Below are 24,896 nucleotides of genomic sequence, written 5' to 3'. Positions count from 1 at the left end.
GTAGTCCAGGATGAGAGGTAGGAAGGGGCTGTGTCATTCCGGCTCCCTTAGCCTGGATCCCAGTTCCAAACCTTTTCCACTTGTCAGCATAGGATTTTCTAGTGCTGGGGCATCTGGCCTCATGGAAAACATCTAGGACTTGTTTGCTTAGGTTGGCAGCTTGAGGAGAGGTCAGGGAATAAGCCATGTTGTGGGTCTGCAATTGAGGATGCATGAATTCTCCATTCCTCTGGGTCAGGAGTATTGGAGTCTGAGGTAGATGCCATGGTGGCAGGGGTGACAGGCTGCACAGCGGTGGGTACCAGTACTAGCGTGGCCAGTCTTTGGTAATCAGGATTGCCCTCGGTTTTTCCTCCGTTATTTTGAGCAGTACTCTTGTAATGAGCGGTAGAGGGGGAAATGCATAGACCGAGAGGTTGACCCACTGGAAGGATAAAACATCCACATTCCAGGCCTTGCTGTGAGGTTCCCTGGTGCAGAATTTGCTGACCTGATGATTGGAGTGGGAAGCAAAGAGGTCCCACCTTCAGGGTGCCCCATTTCTGGGTTACAAGGTTGAAGGTTCTGTGGTCTAGCTGCCACTCGTGTGGGTCTAGCAGGTTTCTGCTTAAGTTGTCTGCCAGAGAGTTTAGGGAGCCTGGCAGGAATTGTACTAGCAGGTGCAGTTGCATGGCTGAGGCTGTGTGCCAAAGGGTCTTAGCGAGCCTGCAGAGAGAATAAGAGTGAGTCCCAACCTGCTTGTTGATAAACCACATCACTGTGGTGTTGTCTGTTTTGATTAGTAGAGGCCCTGGGGAGAGAGTAGGGGTCTGAAAGCTGTCAGGGCGTGCTGAACCTCTAGCATCTCTTTTTGGTTGATGTGCAGATGAATTTGATTTGGGCTCCAATGATCCTGAATGCACCTGCCATCCAGGTGTGCACCCCAAGCATAGTCTGATGCATCTGTGGTGAGGGTCAGGCGGAGTGGGGTTGTGAAAAGGGAAGACCCTTGTTGTGGCTGCATGCTGCTGCTCACCAAAGAAAATCTTTCCTTAGACAAGGTATCATTGGTATGACAGTTTCCAGGTCTTGAGAATGTTGGCACCAAAGGCTTTTTAGGTACCCTTGTAGTTTCCTCATATGCAGTCTGACATATGGAATGAGAAGAATGCAGGAGGCCATGAACCCAAGAGCTTGCAGGAATTTCCATGCGGATAACTGGGTTCGCAGCCTGCAAGCTGATAGTGTACCCCAGGGTGGTCAGTAGGTCCTTTACAAAGGTCAGGTGCTGAAACAGCTTTTCATGACTGTCTGCCTGAATCAGGCAATCGTCTACGTAGGGGTAAATGTGAATATTTCTTTGCCTGCAAAAAGCAATGGCTGGAGCCAAGCATTTTGTGAAACCTCTAGGAGCAGTGGATAAGCCAAAGGGAAGCACAGAGAACTGAAAGTGCATAGTTCCTCCCCTGAAACATAGGTATTTCCTGCAAGATTCTCGGATTGGGATGTGTAGTTAGGCCTCTTTTAGGTCTAGGGTGGCTAACCAAGCATCCTTGGAAAGCAAAGGAAAAAGCTGCTGGAGGGTGAGCATTTTGAATTTTGTTATCACCAGAAAGGTGTTGAGAATGGATAGATCGAGGATTGGGAGCCAGGTGCCCTCTTTTCTGGGTATCAAGATGAGTCTGGAATAGAAACCTTGGCCTATCTATTCTGCAGGAACATGCTCTATTGTCCTCATGCAGAGCAGGGAAAGGACTTGCTTTTTGGCCTCTGTCCACTGGTTTGCAGGAAGATCTGGGAACCCTTTTAGGGTTGGTAGAGTATGGAAATAAAATTTGTATCCATGGGACACTATGTTGAGGACCCATCGGTCATTGGTAATACAGACCCAGTTGCTTGCATGGAAGGAGAGTTTTCCTCCTAGGGGCACAAGCAGGTGGGCAGAGGTAAGGGGTGGAGGTGTAAAGTCAATGAGTTCTTACCATAAGGACATGGCTTTGCACTCCCTGTTTTTGAAGAGGAGGAATTCCATTGCTTAGATCTCTGCATTCCCTGGGGCTGCTGTTTGGGAGGTCTGCTTCCCCTGGGTCTGGGATGAGCAGGGTTGGAGGGGGCAGGAAAGGACCAGTGCTTGGAGGGGCAATGCGTACTGAACCTTGGAGGCTGGACCTGTAAGACATCTATAACTGTCTGCATAGATTTATCTTTTTAAGACCTCTTCTGCCTTGGTGCCAAATAAATTGTCTTTGTTCAATGGTGCATCCAATAGTTTGGATTTGACATGGTCTGGCAAGGTCTGTTCCTTAAGCCAAGCAGGAAAGGAAGACATTTTTTGTTTGAGGCATTCCATAGTATGCTGCTGATATTTCAGCATGTGGAACTGGCAATTTAATGCTCTAATAGCAAGAGTAGCAGAGGTGTATACTTTTTTACCCCATCTGTCTAAAGCTTGGGAATCCTTGTCTGAGGGGGTGGGATTCTTAGCTGAGGTTGCTTTAATTCCTTTGGGTCCTTGAGAGATGACCTCTGATCAGCAGTAGGATTTTTGAAAAGGAATTTGTGAGAGTCAGGGACTCTATAGTACCTGTCAGGTTTCCTGGGAGCAGGAGAAAGGGTGTCAGGAGTCAAACTCGATTCCATAAAAACATCATCCACAACATCCAGGACAGGAGGAATGGCCAAAGGTCTGTGCTGTGGTAAATCTAAAAATTCCCGGAGTCTCTTTTTTGATTGAGGATAGCCCTGACATTCCTATTGGAAATGCTCCTTTAAAGCATGAAGGATTTCCCCAAATGAAAAATCCACGGGTGGAGAGGTAGAAGGGATGGTTTCCTCTGCATCAGAATCCTCATAAGCAGAAAGGGGTTGGATGTGTCTTCATATTTGGAAACATCAGAATCATGGGACTCCTGTTCAGATAAAACTACTGGGGATAAGTCTCTTTTACTTTTGGAAAGGGTAGCCTGGCTTCCACTAATAAGCATAACAAGGTCTTCCACCATTTTAAGCATTTGAGATTGAGGCAAGGAAGTAGGTGCCTGAGCTTGGGTCATCATTTTTTGGGGCGTAGTTCGTACCCTGGGCCTTAGAAACTCTGTAGTTTTAGAAAGAAGACGTCGGTTTGTATCGAGTACTGGTAATACGAAGTACTTCCTTGGAAGTCAGTGCCTGCTCAGCCGCTCCGGACCCATCCAAGGTAGAGATATCTGTAGGATCCTTAGTCGAGGAAGAGTCTCGCGGCACTCTGAAAGGGTCTCGGTATTGGCCTGCGAATCCACAGAAGCGGGCATCAGGAGCTGCAAAAGCACCTCACTGAGGACCAGAGAACTGGCGACTAGCTTAGCGGAAGCGTCATTGGCAGTTTTGGACTAGTGCGGTCTGTCTCTGTCTTTATCCTTATGTTTTTTCAGAAGATCGGTAGTCGGATGGCTTACTGAAGCCATACCGGAATTCGAGGACAGAGAGCGAAAATATCTAGCTACAATAAGGGCTCAACAATGTAAAGTTCTGGCATTGAACAAAGCACAAAAGTGACAGCGAGGGACATCGTGATCTGGGTCTAAGCAGGTGACGCAGTAAGAATGGAAGTCTCGTTGTGGTATTTGCTTTCCACAGGCGAGAAGATTGTTAACTTTTTCTGATGTTGGTTAGAACAAGAAAAAAGGATCCCCAATGGGGTACTTAGCTTTAGAAGACTTCAACTTCATTTTGGAAATTAAAACTCAGGTAGCGGCAGACAGACACTCATGAGAACTGCTTCTGCTTCAGGCTCCTCGGCAAGAAACACTGATGTAATGGTGTCGGCTGCCTGATTTTACACCACTGACAATCTGACACCAGTCATGAAGCGACAGCAACTGAAGCAGAAATACTAAGCCTCTGGTATTTGGGCCGACTGAGGGCTACCCCTGGCAGGATAACCGAAATGTGATGACTGTAACAGTGAAACATGAAGAACATCAATGACCTCTTTTTTCCTGAATGAGAAACCATTTGTGATGAGGTGTGTCACATAGAAGGATTTCCTGACCACTGTGGTGATGTGATTATCAAAGGAGAGACTACTGTCCACCTGTGTCCCAAGGTCTCATCACACTTCCGGTGTTAAGCAGACTACCACCTGCTCATGGGTACAGAGTTTTTACCAAAGGGGATGACAATGCACTTTTTATCACTGAGATTGAAGCCATGGCTTTGACACCAGGCATCTGTCTCAGTGAGGCCCTTTTGTAGGATTGTCCACATTGTTAGGAGTTTCGATTATGGTTCCTAGTTTGCAGTCATCTGCCAACTTCGTTAGCCAAAGACCTTCTGTTGACCAGAGCTCTTTACACTGTCCAACATAAAACACCATGTCTGACAGTATAAGTGAGTGTAAGTTATAATCCACTGTCCTCATCTGACACTTTACATTGTCCAACATAAAACACCATGTCTGACAGTATAAGTGGGTGTAAATTATAATCCAGTGTCCTCATCTGCCAGTATAAGTGGGTGTAAATTATAATCCACTGTCCTCATCTGACACTTTACATTGTCCAACATAAAACACCATGTCTGACAGTATAAGTGGGTGTAAATTATAATCAATAAGTGGGTGTAAATTATAATTCAGTGTCCTCATCTGACACACTACATTGTCCAACATAAAACACCATGTCTGACAGTATAGGTGGGTGTAAATTATAATCCAGTGTCCTCATCTGACACTTTACACTATCCAACATAAAACACCATGTCTGACAGTATAAGTGGGTGTAAATTATAATCAATAAGTGGGTGTAAGTTATAATCCAGTGTCCTCATCTGACACTCTACATTGTCCAACATAAAACACCATGTCTGACAGTATAGGTGGGTGTAAGTTATAATCAATAAGTGGGTGTAAGTTATAATCCAGTGTCCTCATCTGACACTCTACATTGTCCAACATAAAACACCATGTCTGACAGTATAGGTGGGTGTAAGTTATAATCCAGTGTCCTCATCTGACACTTTACACTATCCAACATAAAACACCATGTCTGACAGTATAAGTGGGTGTAAATTATAATCCAGTGTCATCTGACACTCTACATTGTCCAACATAAAACACCATGTCTGACAGTATAAGTGGGTGTAAATTATAATCTATAAATGGGTGTAAATTATAATCCAGTGTCCTCATCTAACTCTTCATTTTCACTGCCCAAAACAGACTCCCACTATCACACATGGTGTTTTACAGTGTGATCTACTGTCCTCATCTAACCACTTACACTGTCCAATACAGACTTGCTTACGCTCTCAGACAAACTGTTAAAGCTATACTCCACTGCATTACTTGCTTGACTCATTTCCTTGTCTCAGCTTGACATTGTTTTTATCCACAAATCCAGCCTTGGGACCTATCTTCCAACATCTTCCTCTCATCATGGCTGACATATCTTCTTCATAGTATTTACCTTTAGCATTAGTAGTCACAGAAAACTTCTCTGCAGAGCCTTTAATAATAGGTTCATAGGTTAGTACTAGGCTAACTGCCCTTGTGAGCCATTTTGAGCCTAGCCAGTTATCCCCTCTGAGATTCAAACCCTGTACTTTGTGTTTGTAAGGCAAACACCTTAACCATTAGGCCACCCTCCCAACCCTTCCACTTTCTGATGCTTACCAGCCAAATACCTTAATCGCCAAAACATATATGCCCTTCTTGCATCTAGTAGTTTAGGTGACTATTTAAAATGCTGCACCTTGCTTTTTGTCTGCAACACCTTCACCACTTTTAGCACCTTCAGGACTGCTCATCATTCTTCAGAAATGAAATGCAAATTAGACACATTATGTCTGCATGTTAGTGGCCATTTTACTTTTCTTTATTTTTGTTTTACTTTTCACATATTGTGAATAAAAATGGTCCTGGTGAACCTCTCTAATGTAGCTTTCGCAGTTCTGGTGATTGACGGTGCAAACAGAGTTGGAAAAAGTGCAAAGACTGGACATTTGATCTCTTAATTTAAATCTGCCTGCTTTATACCAAGCAGTCCTAGTGACATTTCTAATGCTATTTTCTAGGCTCTTGACTGAGAACAACTTCACAAAGCCCTACAGTTCTGGTTGATAGTGGTCAGTGTCACTGTAACACTACTGTCAGTAATGGTAGTTGGGAGCACCAGCCAAAATGGAATGAACAGTCATAACAAAGGCCTTACTGCTCTTGGGCCACTGGTATCCAAAGAGGTGAGTGATAAACATCACCACCTCCCATGTTTAAGACTGGCGACAAACTGCTGCTGCTGGTGCTTCACTCTACCCTAATGTTCTGCTTCAGTGGAAAACAAAATCGGTAAGTATGTCCTCCCGTTCAGTCTCCTCACTTATATTTGCACATAGTTAGTGAAAGGGGGCAGTCACATTCCAGTGAGAGGTTCCTTATAAACATTCACAGGGAGACATGCGGAGCAAGTTTGTTTATATGTAAAAATACCAAAAGATGTGTCAAAACCCCATCGATATCCAGAGATACCTTTATAACTAGAGAGCTGAAATCTACTAGTGACAACTGCAGCTATCCAGTCCACCAATGTCAGCAGGATTAAAAAAAGCATTGCATTTCAACTGAAAGTCCTTCCTTGTAAAGAAAAAGTCTTCTCAACCACAGCCAAATGTTTTCCTTCCACCTACACTCAGATTCCTTTATGACAATGGGGTGTGGCTAATCTGCCAGTGTCAGGGACTGACCCCCAGTGGAATGATCCCAAGCTGCTAATGTAAGGCCATGAAACAGTCCGGATAACAAATAACTTAACATTCAAGAAGAATTTCTATATAGTTAAACATTTAAGATATGTCCTTACTATAACTATGCATCTGTCTTGTTCATTTTCATTCTTCCTCAACAAATGGGTTCGGATCCAACTTAGCCACTTTCTTCTGCAGTCTAGGATCTGACTCTTGAGCTCCTCCCTTTACCTATAATGCCCCTGATCACGACTTTACCTCGGATTGAGTTTGTTGTCTCTAAGCTATGTTTGAAAAAGGTAACATAACCATAACACTGATATAAAAAGATGTAATAGAATAGAACAGGGGCTCAAACAGGAACAATTTATTTATTTATTTATATTTGTTGACTGGGAGTGTCCGACTGGACGTAGGTCCATTTTCAGTGGAGCCCCGGGGAGAAAAGCTCCACAGTTAAAATAAACAGACAGTAGTTACATTGGATTACATAGCGATTAACAATTTACATAGCAATTACTTACAACATATTTACAGGTGAAGAACATAGTACATCAGTAGACAACTAGAATCTTTATCTTTGAAGTACATAACAGACATTAACAAATGTTACAATTAGAAGTTCCTGCTGTATAAGTACTAGCTTATGAGCATCTGAGCTTGCTCTAATCAAGGTAGTTAGTGGAGTGGAAAGAAAGGTAGTGGTTGGATGGGGTGGGTGATATTAGAGTGGGAGTTGTAAGGGCAAAACCAGCATGTTTTAGGTGCACTTTTAGTAAAGTTTTGAAGTGGGTGCATGATGGTATGGAGGTAATTGTGGGTGGGAGGGAGTTTCATAATTTGGCTATGGTGCAAGAGAATAGTGCTTCACCAGCAGAGTTACTGGCTTTAGTGATCAGCAAGTGAGTTTTGTTGCTGGAGCTCAGTGGTCTGGTGGTGCGATAGGGCTGGAGTAGATTCTGGAGGGATGGGACATTTAGTGGATGGTTTACTAGTTTGTGGGTGAGTGAGAGTTGATACCATTGAAGGCGGTGAGGGAGTTCAAGGCAGCCCAGTTCAGCAAGTGAGAGGGAGAGTGGTGAATACGGTAGGATGCCCCTGTGGTAAATTTGGCGATTTTGTTGTAGCTGGTCTCTAGCTTGTTTAGATCGCATTGCCTTAGGTTGGTATATATTGGAGAGGCATAAAATAGGGTAGAGATAAGGTGGGAATTTGCTACTGAAATCTTTGCTGCTTTGGTGAGAAGTTGCTTATTGCTGTATAACTCTCCTAGTTTTTTTGTGGACTTTTTTTATGGTCATGGATATGTGAATGTCAAATTTTAGTTTATTGTCTATTTCCACTCCTAGTAATTTGGTGTGTTCAGTTGGGTATATAGTGGTGTTGTCTTTTGCTGTGATGTTAAAGTGAGAGTTGTTTTGAGTATGCTTGGTGGGTTGGAAGATGAGTAGTTTAGTTTTGTTTGGGTTGAGTATTAATTGGGCAACGGATAACCAAGTTTCAACAGAGGAAAAGGCTTCCTGTGTGACTTTTTGCAGTTTGGGTAGGGACTGGGCTGAGCAGATGATGGTAGAGTCATCTGCGTATTGGATGAGTGTGCCATGTTTGGTGGCAGAGGCTAGATTATTGATGAAAACAGAGAAGAGTAGGGGTCCAAGGATGGATCCTTGGGGAACCCCTATGGAGACAGGTAGTTGGGGAGATATGTCATTCTGCCATACAACGGATTGTTGGCGGTCAGACAGGTAACTCTGAAACCAGTTGGTGACTGATTGTGAGAAGAATAGGTTATTGAGGACAGAGATAAGTTGTTTGTGTGGGACCATGTCAAATGCTTTAGATAAGTCTAGGAAAGTAGCAGAGGAGAGATAGCCATTGTTTTTATGCTGAAGGATAGTGTTAGTAAAGGAGAGTAAGGCAGTGGTGGTGCTATGGTTTGGTTGGAAACCATGCTGAGTATCGGAAATAAGGCTGTTAGTAAGGAGGTAGTCTGAGACCTGAAAGTGTATGCATCTCTCTAGTATTTTGGAGAGTGGAGAGAGAATAGCTATGGGGCGGTAATTGGTTAGTTCTGTGGAGGGTCCGCCTTTGTGGAGGGGAATTATATGTGATACTTTCCACAGTGTGGGAACGTAACTTTCTGACAGAGATCGGTTAATCAAGATGGATACTGGGTAGGCCAGAGCATCAGCTGCAATTTGTAGGTATTCACTTGGGAGGTTGTCCGCTGCTAATTTGGTGGGCTTAAGTTTAGTTAAGAGTTTTTTTATGTTGGAGGTAGGTACAGGAGAAAAAGAGAAGGCAGTGGGGAGATTACTAGTTGAAGGTGTGGGTTGAAGGGGAGGGGGGTTGTGTTGTTTAGCTAGTGATAGTATGGTTTGTGTGAAGTGTGTGTTGAATGAGGTAGCAATATTTTCTGAGGAGTGAGGGATGTTAGGAGGAGAGGTACTGACTTTACCTGGGTGGAGGATGGAGTTTATGGAGGACCAGAATTGTTTGGGGCTGTGTTGGGAGGAGTCTAGGGCAGACTGGTAGTATTGGAATTTGTCCTGTTTTATTAGCTTTTTGACTCTATTGCATAGTTATAGGAATTTTTGTCTAGTTGAGGGGGTTTTGGTTTTGCCAGTGCTCCCAGGCTTTATCCCAGTTTTTCATTTCTGATTTAGTGGTTTTCTGTAGCCATGGGGAGGGTTGTGCTTTGATTCTGGAAAGTCTTATGGGGGCATGGTAATTAAGGATGCTCAGGAAGGTAGTATTAAAAAATTCAACTGCGTCATCAAGACTGAGGTACTTTAGAGGATGCCAGTTACATTCTTTGAGGGATGAAATGAATGTGAGTGGGTTAAAGTTTAGTTTTTTACGTATTTGACGGTAGATGATAGGTTTAGCTTAGTATACGTATTTTTTTGCGTAGGAATGTTGGGGAGTGATCACTGAGGCCATCTGATAAGCAGCCTGTTATATATGACTGGGGGCTCTTACTGACTAGTATCCAATCCGGGGTAGTGTGCTTGCTGGAGTTTTTATTTATCCTGGTTGGCGACTGGACTAGTTGGGTGATGCCATGAAGGTTTACATGATGGGTTGGATGGTTGCCAGAACAGGATTGCCAGTCAATACTGAAATCACCTAAAATGATAGTTTCTTGGGGGAGATGGTGAGTAGACCAACTGAGGAGGTTTTCTAGTGGAGGGATGTTTTGGTCAGGTGGGAAGTAGCATCCAATTATGTTGATGGTTTTGTTTTGGTTTATTTTGAGGTTGTTATATATTATTTCTTCATTGCCTATTTGTGGAGCTGATGATTTTAAGATCTGGATGTTTAGATGCTGTTTATATATTACAGCTACACCGCCTTATTTCTTGTTTAGCCGGTCTACTCTTAGTATGCCATCACCTGTAGGGAGTATTTGCTCACTGGTAATGTGAGGTTTTAGCCAGGTTTCTGTCAGGATGACTATATTTGGGGAGTACAAGTCTATGGTGGCATGGAGTTCATGGACTTTGTTGGATAAACGTCTAATATTTAGGCTTAGTATAAGGAAGTCTGGTGGTGCTGCGTTAGATTCTCAGTTAGAGCGTCTTCTGTGTGGCGACATGCGTGAATGGGCGTTCCTTCATTGAAGGTTGTGCGTTAGGCCCGGCAAGCCAGCATGTAAAAATGTACTGCCAATCATTAGCGGACCGGACTTCCGCTGTGGCGACCCCTAACCGGGAAAAGCCGAAAGACACAAACAAGTAGAAGGAAGTCACTTGGCTTTCTATTGGCTGTAATATGGGAGAAGTTGTGGTTTCTAGTCTGATTATAAGGATTGGGGTTGGAGATGGTACGGCCAGGGTTGGGGTGGATGTCTCCACTTAGGGCTAGTTTTGATATGCATGAGGTTATTAGTTTTCTCAGTTTTTGAATGTGTTTCTTTATAAGGGAAACTTTATGATTCTGCTCTGTGGGTAATAGGTATGGTGGGAGGGTCACTGTGTTAAGTTGTAGGGATGCTTTATGTTTGAGTAATATAGTTAGTAGAATATGTGGGGGTGCATAGGGATGGTTCTTGAGCTGGTGGGAGGGGAGTTGAGTGTGGGTGAGACATGAGTGGTGGTGTGAGTAGTAGTACAGTGGTAGTGGTTGAGTGGGGGAATGATGGAGCTTTGGTAGGATGTAAGATATGCAAGGAGAGTGCATGCAGTGAGCATAGGTAAGATATGCTTGTACATGTTAGTTGAGGAGGTGTGATAGTAGTGGGAAGATGGAGGAGTTAGTGTTGGGTTAGCGCTGCGGTTGGCTATTGGAAAGATGGGAGGGGTTTGTGAGTGTAATAAAGGTGGGACCACTGGGGGCGGGAGGGAATAGGGGGCAGGGTGGGGAGCAAAGCGGGTAGTGACCCCTGTTAGTTGCTCTTATGAGGGGGCTGGAAACAATCAGGTAACAGAGTTAACTGATAAATGAACATATGATAGTGACAAGGGTGGTTGTAGTTTTAAAAATGGTGCCTGCCACAGGTAATATTTATTAACTTTGGGATTGTCTTAAGGTAATAAACAGGGTAGGGGGAGGGGAGAATAAGGGTGTGAGCAGGCAGTTCTTTGTACTGCTGCTAATGAGCCAAAGCAAAGACAAGTTTGTGTTTAAGAAACAATCACAATTGACCAAGGACTGCTCTGAAACTGTAAGTCATTTCTTAACCATTTCTCAGGTGGAAAATCAGGATAACCTTGTATCAGTAGGCTACTGTGGTCTCAGCTGAAATTAACAAACACACAATATTGATCAGTTATGGATACTATTTGCTAACAGAAGGGAAAAAGACAGAAAGTGGAAGATGAGTGTGTGTGTGTGTGTGTGTGTGTGTGTGTGTGTGGTGGGGGGCTGCTTACAAGCCAAAGCAGAGTGCTCTCCAGGGGAAAATGAATATTGTCTCAAACAGGTAGACACATACTCAAAGTTAACTGTAGCTGTTTGCAGACAGTTCAGACGCGGACTGTGCTTTTCTTATAAGAATGATAAAGGTGGTACCGCAGTTGAATACTTAGAGTGGTGTTAGGTTCAAAGTTAACTGTAGCTGTTTGAAGACAGTTCAGACCCGGACTGTGCTGTTCTTATAAGAATGATAAAGGTGGTACCGCAGTTGAATACTTAAGAGTGGTGTTAGGTTCAAAGTTAACTGTAGCTGATGCAGACAGTTCAGACCCGGACTGCGCTTTTCTTATAAGAATGTTAAAGGTGGTACCACAGTTGAATACTTAGAGGGGTGTTCGGTCTAGAAAAGAAGAGTACAGAGAGGGGTAAGCACTTTGAGATGGCTGGTGACAAACTCCATCACGTCATTCCCAAAGAAAAAGGAAGGGGGAAGGTGGGATGGAAGCTGAGGAAGAATGAAAATGAACACCAGAGATGCATAGTTATGCTAAAGTACATAACTTAAATATCTGATGTTGTCATTTTTATTCGTTCCTCAACAAATGGGACACAGTCCCTTGGATGGTCCTCATGGAAGGCTGTTCCAGAGTACAGAACAGCCAAATGCAGCTCTATCCCTGGAGATGATGTCCAATTTATAATGAGCCACAAAAGTATGAGCTTTAGACCAAGTGGCAGCTGTACAAATATCATCAATGGATGTTCTTAACAAAGAAGCAGATGATGTGACCATTGACAGATATGAATGAGCTTTTGGTTGCTTGGCAAGCTCAAATCTTTTAAGGAGTACACAAGAGAAATACAATTAGTTATCCAACTGGCTACTGTAGTTTTGAAACAGGCCTACCCAACTTGTTTTTGGCAAAGGAAATGAATAACTGATCAGTCTTCTAAATTCCTTTGTTCTATGAAGATAGAAACAATGTTGTCTATGTACATGTATTCACCTTTATTCTCAAATTTAGGGCAGAAAACTGGCAAACTGATTACCTGATTGATATTTGCTTCTGGCACAACTTTGGGTAAGAAAGATAGATATGTATGTAAGGCAAGTCTGTCCTCATGGAAGATCAAGTAAGGCAGTTTTGAAGAGAGTGCTTGGAGTTCAGAGACTTGCCTTGCCGAAGTTATGGTTACAAGAAAAAAATGTTTCCCAAGAAAGAAACTTGAGGTCCGCTTTTGCAGAGCGTTCAAAGGATGACTGTATGGGTTCAAAAGGTGACTGTATCAGACTCTGTAAAACTTAAGTAAGACCGCAAGGTGGTATAGGGTTCCTTAATAAGTGGCCTAAGTAAAAAAAAAAAAAAAAGTATGCTTAAGAAAAACTCTACACAGCATAGATGATGCCAAAGAGAAAGCATCATCACAGACATGAAAATTCAAAATGGCAGCCAGCTGAAGTTCAGTACTGGAGAAACTGGCCCCATCTTGAAAGAAATGTTAGAAATTCTACAACATTTTTATGTGATAGTACGCATCCTTCAGATCTACAGAGCATATCCAGCTGCCTTTCTGGAGCAGTGGTAGAATGGACTGAACCGTGATCATCCAGAGTTTAGAGTTCTTTATGAACTTGTTTAGATAAGATCCAGGACGGGTCCCTTGTTTCCTTTGGCACTAAAAATAACCTTGAGTAAAAACTGGATCCTGTTTAGTCTGTTGGAACCTCTTGGATGACTCTTTTGTCTAGCAGCTTTTTAATCTCCAGAGCTGCTTGCTCCCACTGATTGGGTGGAACATTGTGGAGACTTTCTTATCCTTGGTGGATTTTGTAAAAAGGGAATAAAATATCCCCTGGATATGATTCTTTGCACCCATGTGTATCTTGTGATGGCTGCCCAGGCTTCTGGGTGCAAAGACAAGCATCCCCTGACTGTCTCCAGAGAAGAACAGTTGGGCAAACTTTTCAGGAACGCTGGAAGAGTCTGTCCAAGAAAGAATCTAGAGATCCTTGATTTTGCAGACCCTTTCTGTCATATGGGTGGCATCTTCCATATTACGATTATTTTCCCTTCTGCCTCTGGGAGAAAAATCACCGCATGAATCTTGAAAATGCCCCTGAGATTTCCAAAAACACATTTTCTCACCACCGTGCCGATTTCTTGAAAAAGATCTCTGTGGGGTAGAAAAACATTTTCCTACAGCAGATAGGGTCTTTCCATCTTGATCACTACAGGAAAGTCTCTCTAACACATGGGACCAAAAAGGGAGGCTCCATTAAAAGCAGCATTGATGAATGACGGGCTCAACAAAGTCACACAAGCACATCCAGGTAGGTCTCCTAATGGATATGCCTGTACCCGCAGCACTTGATGAACCATCAGCCACATGAGAGATTAACATCATGGACGTGTTTGATATAGACTGTAGAGTGGTCAGTCGCAAGTGTTTGATATAGAATGTAGAGTGGCCAGTCGCAAAGAATACGTTTTTACTTCCTCCAGTGACATGGACCCAGGGGGTAGAGTTAGAAATTTCCTTTATTAAGTCCCTCTGTAACTTAGTAAAATATGCCAGGTAATTCAGCGATCATACAGCAAAGGTTGCTGATGCATATATTCGCTTTCCATATCTGTCCAAAGCCCTAGACTCTCTGCTAGGGGGATGGACAGAGGAGTTTTGTTCAGCTACCTCCTTTTTTGTGGCTGTCTCAACAACCATGGCATCTACAGGAATCCCCCCTTGGACCAATGTTGCCTGTCTGATGGTGGACTGAGGATCTTGTCCAGGCATTTGAGGATGGGCTCTATGGAATCCAGCTCCTTCCACTCCTGGGAGGAGACGAGGTCGATGAGCTCATCTGCCAGGGGTGAGGGGGGGGCCAAGATGTAGATGGGCCAGATCCAAAAGCTTCCAGGAACACAGATTCCTCCTGAAAGTCTGGGAGGGCCATACACCTTTTTGGAACAGGATTTCTATAATGTCTCCAAATGAGACATCTGCTGGAGATCCAGGGGACTCTTCCCCTTCATTGAAATCAGTGTCCTCGGTCAATGATTCCTGAGGGAAATCCAAGTGTCTCCTTTTGCACAGTTTCTTCCAAGAAACCTCTTCAGTGGGATACTCTGGAGAAGAGTCAGAAGAAAGGGGAAGTCCCTGTGCATGGACTGTCTAGAAGCTCTTACGGACTGGCTATCTTTGTGGAATAAGATGGTGAGACTTGGCACTCAAATCCAAAGGAGGAATGGAAATAGAATCCAAAGAAGTGACAGCCAAAGAATCCCCTGGACTGGAGAAAACCCTTTCCACTATCTCAAAGGCAGAAGGTCCAAGAGATGCAGAAATCAGCCTCTCGGCTCAGCCAAAGCTCTAGTCCCTTTGGGTTTCACCCCTGAGGAGGGAATCAGACCAAAGTTGTCCAATGCTGAGACACTAAGGGGAAGTGACAGCTCTGAAACCCTCAAAGTCATCCCCCTGACCCACCACCATCGCTTCAGCTCAGAGACTTGTTCTGCTCCAAAATGCTCAGAGCCAAATGATCTTTGTATTCGATAGTCCAAAAACCACAGGTCAGATCGCAGAAGTCACTTTAGGGTGTGTCGAAGGGTGTAGGCTCACGGATCCGATCAGGGACAGGGTCTGAAGGACTCCCATTTGGATCTGAGCTTCAAGGAACTGTTTCATCATCCTATCCACATTATGCTCAAAAAGACTCCAGGAAGACCTAAGAGAGGAGGAGGATGCTGAGGGAGGATGAGAAGTCTTTTTTGGAGTCTCCATTAGAAAAGAAGATCTTAGGCCTGGAGATACCGGCCCTTTCATTTCTGAAGGTGGTTCCAAACTTGGAGCTGAAGAAGATCAGACTGGGGAGCACTTTCTAGACTCCCTGGTCTCCAAAGATTTAGGACTTCTTGAGGGGGGGTTTGAACCCTGATGTAGAAAAACTGCAGAAGAGGAAACAGTCAAAAGACCTTTTAAAATTAGCTTGTTACGCCTATCACTGACCACCCTGGCATTAAAAGCCACACATATTTCACATGGAAAAGTGTTCTACCATGTCATTACAACTATGCATAGGAATTTGTAACTACATATTATGCCCTAATTTCCTTGTGTGATGGGCAACATACAGTTTGAAGGAATTGCCCTGCATCCATGTTGACAATTGCTTCAATTGCCCTAGCCACCTTTTTTAACCACTGACGACTCTGTCACTGGCACCTGCTTTCCACAGTGAGGACTGATAAGCACATCTCAGCACATCAAACACTTTTCCCCACATGCAGGCAAGCAGGCAGGTGCATTATCATTCTTCTCCCATCTGCAGAATATGTCCCCAACATACAGGTCACTAGTCAGACAAGAGTAATCAGTGCTTCACCTCTCTGTTCAACACAGCCAACCAGAATGCCAGTACAAGTGTTACCTTGTCTGTCTTCCTGAGACATCTGTACTGCTCTTCAGCTTCTACAGAGTTCTTTGCCATAAGCATCAGTCAGTCAATGCGGCATTCCTAGCAACAGTTTTGAAATAAATGATCCTTCTACAGCTGCAAAAATATTTCACATTGTCATGTTCCTTATTCTTGGCAAACACACTATTTTTTCAATATGAGAAATCCGACAAGTCAGAAAACTGCTATCCTTGTGGTCAAACAGTTATGGTTACAAAGGATAGTATCCACAATTATTCAACTAACAAGTGATTATACTATCCAGGACTCTGTGCAGTTTTGGACTTGTCTGCATAAAAGTTAAAAACAGATGCAGAGGATGAAGCCCCCTACATGAACAGAGATGTTTTGTAATTATTTGCAGCACAATTCCAGCAGCTGCAATTTCTTCATAGATAAGGAGAGTGATGTTTATCATACTGTCGCTTCAACCCATTACTGAACTATCCTGAATTATTAAAGTTACACAGACAGACAGACAGACACACACACATATATACATTGGTGTTTGACAATGAAAAACTCACTAACCAGATGTGGATGAAGATTCAGTTCACTAAAAGAATCCGATGTAAACACTCTTTCTCTTGGTTGCTCCACCACAGTTCTGTAAATTCAATGAACAAACTGATTACTATATACAGCATGCTTTTTAGTACTACAGACCACATAACGCAATTGATACTATGCACAAAGTGTGTCTTCTGCATACAATAATATACACAGCAGTATGACCTTCAATACATCAGGAAGAAAAATTAATATACTTGAAACACCCCTGTTTACTTTATCAAAAATATAAAAAATGGCATGTCAATCCTACTGCTCTGTGGACCTTGATAAAGAAGACAAAGTGATGAAAGCCATGAAAAATGCTAAACTTACTTCATCTGGAAAGATATTAGCTTGTTTTTTTTTTTTTTTTTTTAATAGCAAATTCTCTCAGTGACAGCCAAAAAGTCTGCAGATGAAGGCAGTTAGCCAGGGGAATTCTGTGCATTCCGTTCTGAGTGAAATTTACAAAGATTTATTTATGCATATGCAAAGTTGTTACCAATTTCTTTCTCATTGCTGATTACTTTTATTTGGACAGGAGCAGTCTGCAGTTGCAAGCAATTAATGTTGAGAGTTCTGATCATTCTTTGCTGAGGGAAATGTAGAATTTAAAAGTATAATGGCAAGGCGTTTAGTGAAAAATGTCTGAAATTAAGGGAAGTGAATAAGACACAATGGCCTTTCCAGCAGCCTTAATACTTAATGCATTTAATAGAATGGTGCATAACTTCATTTTATTTAAAGGTAGCCAGTGAACATTTTATTAGGGCTGAAAGTTATTATTTGTTTACTGAAAACATACAAGCTGTTGTTCTCATCTGGGAGGAGAAGAGATAAGGAAGAACAGGCAGAAGTGAAAACACAGGCTGTAAAATGCGCTTTAGTAAGGTACCCTTAATTTTAGATTATGTTATGCCTTTGGGTACAGCTGTTGATTTGGAACTGTTCCTATCAGGGATTAAACTTCATTTGTTCATAATGTTGCTTTTTGTGTTTGTTCTAAGTTAACAGGGGATGGGGGGGGGGGGTTCTAAAAATTTATTTATTTTTTTTGTTTGAGGGCTTTCATTAAAGCAAAATGTTTTGAAAATGGAGTATACGTTCAAATGCAGATGAACATCAGCCTTTCAAATATTAGTGCATGCATATAATATATAAGTTGGAAACATATGTTCTATTATACAAATACTGTTATGTACAATAGGTGGGAAAAATAGCTTTTTGTCGTAATGGTTACTCTCCATATCTTGGAATGTAAATGGCCTTGCAGATATAGACAAAAAGGAAAGAGTACTGAAGAATATGGAATTACATTAATAAACACTAGAAGTATGTTAAACAAGGTTCGTGAACTTCATGCTTGGATCTCAATCCACACTCCTGAAGTCATCACCCTAACAGAAACTTGGCTAAAACCCCAACACCATGACAAAGACTTTCCCCTCCTGGCTATAGTACACTGTGCCTTGACCACCAAAAGAAAAAGGGTGGTGGAGTTGCCACTGTTTACTCTAACCACCTTACTCTTGACAACTCCTAATAAAACTATCCCGTTCTTTTCCCCTGCTAAAATACTGACAGCCACCCTTGTACTTAACACCCATACCGCCATCACAATAGTAGCAATCTATATTCCTCCAGGGATAACGTACCCATGCTGGAAAACATTTTCTCATACTTCTCAAAACATATTCCTAATGAAACCATTATTCTAGGTGATGTCAATATTAATTGGCTAACTCTCTGTAACCCAATTTTTTCCTTAAACATTAACTTGTACGGCTTTACTCAACTTATCACTGATGCCACCCATACCAACAACTCTCATACACACTGCACCCTTATTGACTGGATTCTAGTCTCTCATCCCTCTAAATATCACAATCCTGAAACCCTTCTCAACACACTAAGTGATCACTCCCCAATACAATTATTTATATATATATATATATATATATATATATATATATATATATATATATATATATATATATCACTTTACTAAACAGCATATATTTATCACGTGCAGCAAGCTTACTAACTTCTACACTGACACCTTTAAATCTCTTCTCTCTAAAGTTAACTGGAATTTCCTTACCCAACTCCCCCTTGACAATGGTGTCCTGTCTTCCATTTTTCTCAGTATTCTTGACTCATTTGCCACACTTCGCACAGTCCATATTAAATCTAATATAGCTACATGGCTATCAAATTCCACCCACATCCTAATGAAAAACAGAGACAGAGCATGGAAAACATGGACCAAAACAAAGCTCCCTGCGGACTTGCTAAAATACAAAGAACTTAGAAATCAGACCAAAAAGCATATTAATAAAGATAAAAGAGACTTCTACTATACTCCAGTCTCGGCCTTGAAATCTAACCCCCCAAAATTTTGGAACTCTTTAAACCACATACATCATCCTGGTGGTCCCTGCTCCCCCCAATCCTTGTCCTGATAACACTCCCAAAGATACTGCCTCCACCTTCAACACATACTTCATTGACTCTATATCCAAACTATTTAACCCCAGAGCCAATTCATCTACCTTTAATAATATTTTAACCACTCTCTATCAAATCCCACTATACTCTCATCAAATTATTTTCCCCTCAAACCTGTACCCACTAGCTACAGCAAATCCCTACTTTCTTGCTCAGCTTCTACCAACAATATTGCTTCCCTTTTCCTTCAGTTAGGTGCTGACTTCTCTTGCTCTCCCTGTATCCATCTTAATCAACCGCTCCATTTCAGAGTCCAAAGTCCCTTCCATATGGAAACAATTCTTCACTCTACCAGTACATAAAGGCGGTAACTCCACAGACATCACTAATTTTAGACCAACTGCCATCCTCTCTCCTTTCTCTAAAGTTCTAGAAAAATGCATACATAAACAAGTTATGCACTACCTACTTTCTGAAAATCTGCTTACACCTACTCAACATGGCTTTAGACCAAAGCATAGTACTATTACTGCCCTACTATCATTCCTTAATAGTATAGCCCTTGCCAGAGATAACAAACTTGTCTCCTGCCTATTCTTAGATCTCTCTCAAGCTTTTGACACCGTCTCTCACCCTCTCCTTCTGCAAAAACTAACCAACTTTAACTTCTCCCCTGCTACTGTTGCATGATTTTCCAGCAACTTCACTGACAGATCTCAAGCAGTGAAGTGGCAATCTGCACTCTACCCTCCTCTCCCAGTTAAAAATGGGTGTCCCCCAGGGTTCCAGCCTTGGTCCACTACTTTTCAACATCTTCACTAATCTTTATTCTTCCTGTCCTCAGTCATCACTGGTCCAATACGCTGATGACTATTGCTGACTGTCCCTCCGAACTCATCTCTTCAACACAGACTTCCTTTAACTCAGTAAAAAACTGGCTCTCTGATACCCAGTTTATCCTTAACCCAAAAAAAAATAAGCTACTGCTTTTTCTTCCTAAAAACTACAACCACATTAAATCCACTTTCACAATCCTGTCCCTCAAAAACACACACATAGAGGTGGAAACTAGCACTAAAGTCCTTGGTGTCACCACTGATGACCAACTTAAATTTGATCTGCACATTAACAACTGTATCAAGAAAATTCATCAGAAACTAGGGCTCCTCTACTGCAACAAAAAGTTTCTCACCAGTGAAGCTAAAGTAACTCTCTCTCTTATGCCTACCTCCTACCCAGTCTATTTTATGGCTCTCAAATTCTTACTTGCCTCAACTCCACACTCCTTGCCAAACTTGAATCTACCTACAACAAGATAAGCAAATTTGCAGCACATCAAACTTACAAGTCACATCACTGTCTCTCACTCAAACACCTTAACTGGCTTGAACTTCCTCACCATTTTCTTCTCCCTCAACTCCAGATCATCTACTCCATCTTTTATCAGCCTTCTTACTGTCCTACCTTATCATCTGTCATCTTCCACTATTCACCTGCTAGATCCCTCCGGAGCTCTAACCTAGCTCTGCTACAATCGACAAACCTAAAAGGAAGAAAGTAAGAAAATTCTCTAGAGCTATAATCCTTCCAAGACATGGAACAAACTCCCACTAGAGATCAGGTCACTCAAGCAACTTAGTCAATTCAAGCTAGCCACTAAAGAATACCTGTTAAGTCAATGGACCTGCCTCTGTACCCACCCCCCTTAAACAGCTTATCAACCCTAACTGCACACCTCTATCTGCTCCCAACCTATGTAACTTTCTCTAAATCTCTAGAACTTGTCTCACATTAACTACTCTATCCTAAGCACATTACATAATTCTTATCTGCATAATGTAAGATTTTACGTCTGGTGACAAAACTATTGTTAGCCCTTCTGAATGATGTAGGATTCTAAATCTGACAGACATAATGATTAGTTTACTGTGGTAAATCCTTGTTTTTTATGTATATGTTGCTTTGAATATTTTCTGTAAACCAGTTGTTGATTTTTCACTTATTTTTGCAAATTATAATCTATAGAACATGTGGAGCTTTTCTCCCCGGGCCTCCGCTGAAAATGGGCTACTTAGCTCAGTCAGACAAACCTGGTCAACAAATGTAAAATAAAAAATAAAATAAATAAATAAATGCAGGGTGCAAATACAAATGGTGCAAGAGACACATATGGAAAGAAATAAGCATGTGAACTTAAAGGATTTCAGGATGGATATTCAGCGAAATATAAGGGACAAAGGAAATGGAGAGTTGTTGTATCTTTCGGCTTTTCCCGGTTAGAGGTAATTATACTAATTGGTAAAGGAGCTCCAAAAGTGATAGAAAAGGGGGAAAAAAGACAGTAATAATTTAATTGTAGTGGTAAGGGGCTACTAGCAAGGGAAGATGATTACACAAGCATGTATTTGTATTCCACCAAAAACTGGTACTATGGAGCTTAAGAAAAATTTAGGGAGATATAATCAGTTTTCAGTAGGGAATATCACTCGACTCACAATTGTAAGAATGTATCACATGGACCTAGATAGGAGATATAACAAAAGGGCAGATTTCTGAAGAAATTTATGAAAATATTTGGAGTGAAAGGTGAAAATTCAGCAGTAAAAACTCAGACATAATTTACATATTATCCCCCAAGGTACAATAACTGGTCTAGGCAGGATAGAAACTATATCTCACAGGAACATGTGCATTTAATTGTAAGCTTCAACACACATCCAAGAACTATTTCAGATCATGCACCAATACAAGCTAAGATAAAGATGCAGAGTATTGCAGTAAAAAGGAGACTGACACTCTTCAAAAGTCCTGTTAAAAAGAGAGGAATTTAAGGAATGTGTACTGGAAATTGTACAAAGTAGACAATTCTTCAGAAGGGATAAAATTAAAATGGAGTTTAAAATAGGGTGTAAATAAAAGAGAAAGAGATATGATTAATAAGCAATAGGAATTATTTAGGGTGGCTGACAAATTTTAAAGTGTTACAGAATAAATGGAATATCACAGAACAAGATGAGTAACAACTACGTAGTGCTAAACAGAAAACAAGAGAGCACTGGGATAACATGCATGATTTTAAAACAACTGCTGTTAAACAACTATTTTGATAACTGCAAAGCACAAAAACTTTTAACACAACTACTTTGGCAACAAAAATTAGAAGGGGTTATCACCAAACTTAGGGAGCCTATGACAAGAAAAAATAAAAGAGATCCTATACAGGTGTTAAGAGATATTTTGGAAATTTTATGAACATCCGTGTAAAGCTGAGGAATGTGGAAACCAAAAAAGAGCACAGACAAAATATGTATGGAAGACTTAATTATACCAAGATTAAAGGAAGATGAGTCTCAACAGCCTTACGAGATAAAAAAAAAAAAAAAAAACAGTGATACATAATCAATCTGCAAAGAAGTCTCCAGTAAAAGATGGTACTCCTGCGGAAGTCTGAAGGTAGGAGGGAAGAAAGTGAAAGATCTGTAAGGTTTTGTTTAACAGTATTTTAAAAGGAGGGGAAGCACCAACATCCTGGAAAAAAGTTGTGGTGGTTGTATTACCCAAAGAGGGTGAAGATCTATCAAAACTGGCCTCAAATAGGCAATGTTTTAAACCATGGCTGTAAAGTATTTTTGTCTTTTTCTTCTTCTCTTTTGGCTGTTCCCATTAGGGGTTGCCACAGCGGATCATCTGTTTCCATTTCTTCCTGTCCTCTGCATCTTTCTCTATCACACCAACCACCTGCATGTCCTCTCTCACCACATCCATAAACCTTATCTTAGGCCTTCCTCTTTTTCTCTTAGCTGGCAGCTCCATCCTTAGCATCCTTTTCCCAATATACCCAGCATCTCTCCTCAGCACATGTCCAAACCAATGCAATCTCTCCAAACTGTCCAACCTGAGCTGACCCTCTAATATACTGATACTTAATCCTATCCATCCTTGTTACACCCAGTGCAAATCTTAACATCTTTAACTCTGCCACGTCCAGCTCCGACTCCTGCCTTGTTGTCAACGCCACCATCTCTAACCCATATAACATAGCTGGTCTCACTGCTCTCTTGCAGACTTTCCCTTTCACTCTTACTGGTAACCATCTGCCACAAATCACTCCTGACACTCTTCTATACTCATTCCACCCTGCTTGTACTCTCTTCTTCACCTCTCTTCCACACTCACCATTACTCTGAACTGCTGATCCCAAGTAATTAAACTCATCCACCTTCTCCAACTCTACTCCCTGCATCCTCACCATTCCTCTATCCTCCTTCTCATTCACACACATATAGTCTGTCTTAGTCCTGCTGCCCTTCATTCCTCTCCTCTCTAGAGCATATCTCCACCTCTTCGGGGTCTCCTCAACCTGGTCCCTACTCTCACTACAGATCACAATGTCATCTTCAAACATCATAGTCGACGGGGCCTCCTGTCTGATCTTGTCTGTCAACCTGTCCATCACCATTGCAAATAAGAAAGGGTTCAGAGCTGATCCTTGATGTAATCCCACCTCCACCTTAAATGCATCCGTCACTCCCACCGCAGACCTCTCCACTGTCACACTACCCTCGTACATATCCTGTACCACTCTTACATATTTCTCTGGCACTCCCGACTTCCTCATGCAATACCACAACTCCTCTATAGGCACCTTGTCATATGCTTTCCTCATGCAATACCACAACTCCTCTATAGGCACCTTGTCATATGCTTTCACTAAGTCCACAAAGACACAATGGAACTCCTTCTGACTTTCTCTATATTTCTCCATCAATACTCTCAGAGCAAACATTGCATCTGTAGTGCTCTTTCCCAGCATGAAACCATACTGCTGATCACTAATCATCACCTTCCTTCTTAACATAGCTTCCACTACTCTACCCATAACTTCAAGCTGTGACTGATCAATTTTATCCCTCTGTAGTTACTACAGCTCTGCACATCACCCTTATTCTTAAAAGTAGGTACCAAAACACTTTTACTCCACTCCTCAGGCAGCATCTGACTTTCCAAGACTTCATTAAACAATCTGGTTAAAAACTCCACTGCCATTTCTCCTAAAATAAAGTAAAGTGTTTTTGTCTATACTAGCTAAAAAAATTTGAAAGGTGTTGTCAAAACTAATAGATATGGAACAATGTTTTGCAGAAGGGTGGCAAACATTTGGATACATTGACAGAACAATGATGATCCAGAGGGAAGCAGAAAGAAAATGCCTCTGTTATTGGTGGTGCTTGATGCAGGCAAAGCATTTGGCAAAGTAAGCTGGGATTTTATGAATAAGGCAATGGAGGCATCTGCATTAGGGTCAATTAGAAGTATATACGAAGGATCAGAGGCAAGAAATAAAGTGAGAAAGTCCTCCTCTGAAAAGCTACGTTTGAGAAAAGGAACTAAGCAGGGGTATCCTCTTCCCCACTGTTATTTGCTTTATATTTAGAACCACTGGAAAATACAATAAGGGACTCGGAAATTCAAGGATATAACTGGTATGATAATCAAGAAAAGTCTTTAATTGCTAATGATAATATTTTGTACTTGATAAGAACAGAAATGGACATTTCTGTACTGTGGAACATTTTGAGGCAGTTTCAAGACATTTTGGGATACAAAATCAATGGAGATAAAACAAAGGCTATAGCTGTAATTTAAGGGATCTTTTTTCAAAATTTTAAAATGTCAAATCTCATATGGGCAAGGCATCAACGTTTAAAAAAACACTGAAATGTAAACTTTAAGCAAGTAAAGTATTTTTGCAGTGGGTATGCAAGCCCCTCTGCATCTCTCAAACCCTCCTGATAATTTTAAATACCAACTCCAAGATTGGAATACAGTGGGGAAAAGGGCAAGTTCTCTGATCCTCACTGTACAGTGATTTCCACACAAAAGTTTGATT

The 24,896-nt window shown here is 41.7% G+C and overlaps 1 protein-coding gene across 1 annotated transcript in view; it reads right to left on the bottom strand.

The window, feature by feature from the left end:
- The window catches only part of DDX31 (DEAD-box helicase 31), a 2,738,529-nt gene that overhangs the window by 2,236,905 nt on the left and 476,728 nt on the right, over window positions 1-24,896 (bottom strand). Inside the window, exon 3 of the mRNA XM_044057921.1 lies at window positions 16,538-16,613. Within this exon, the coding sequence (XP_043913856.1) occupies window positions 16,538-16,613 (76 nt within the window). The remainder of the gene's footprint in view (window positions 1-16,537; window positions 16,614-24,896) is intronic.

The sequence above is a fragment of the Protopterus annectens genome, chromosome 16.part0 (genome assembly GCF_019279795.1).
Source record: "Protopterus annectens isolate FY-2018-M chromosome 16.part0, PAN1.0, whole genome shotgun sequence".
Classification (NCBI taxonomy): Eukaryota; Metazoa; Chordata; order Ceratodontiformes; family Protopteridae; genus Protopterus; species Protopterus annectens.
This window is presented reverse-complemented; position numbering and strand designations above follow the sequence as displayed.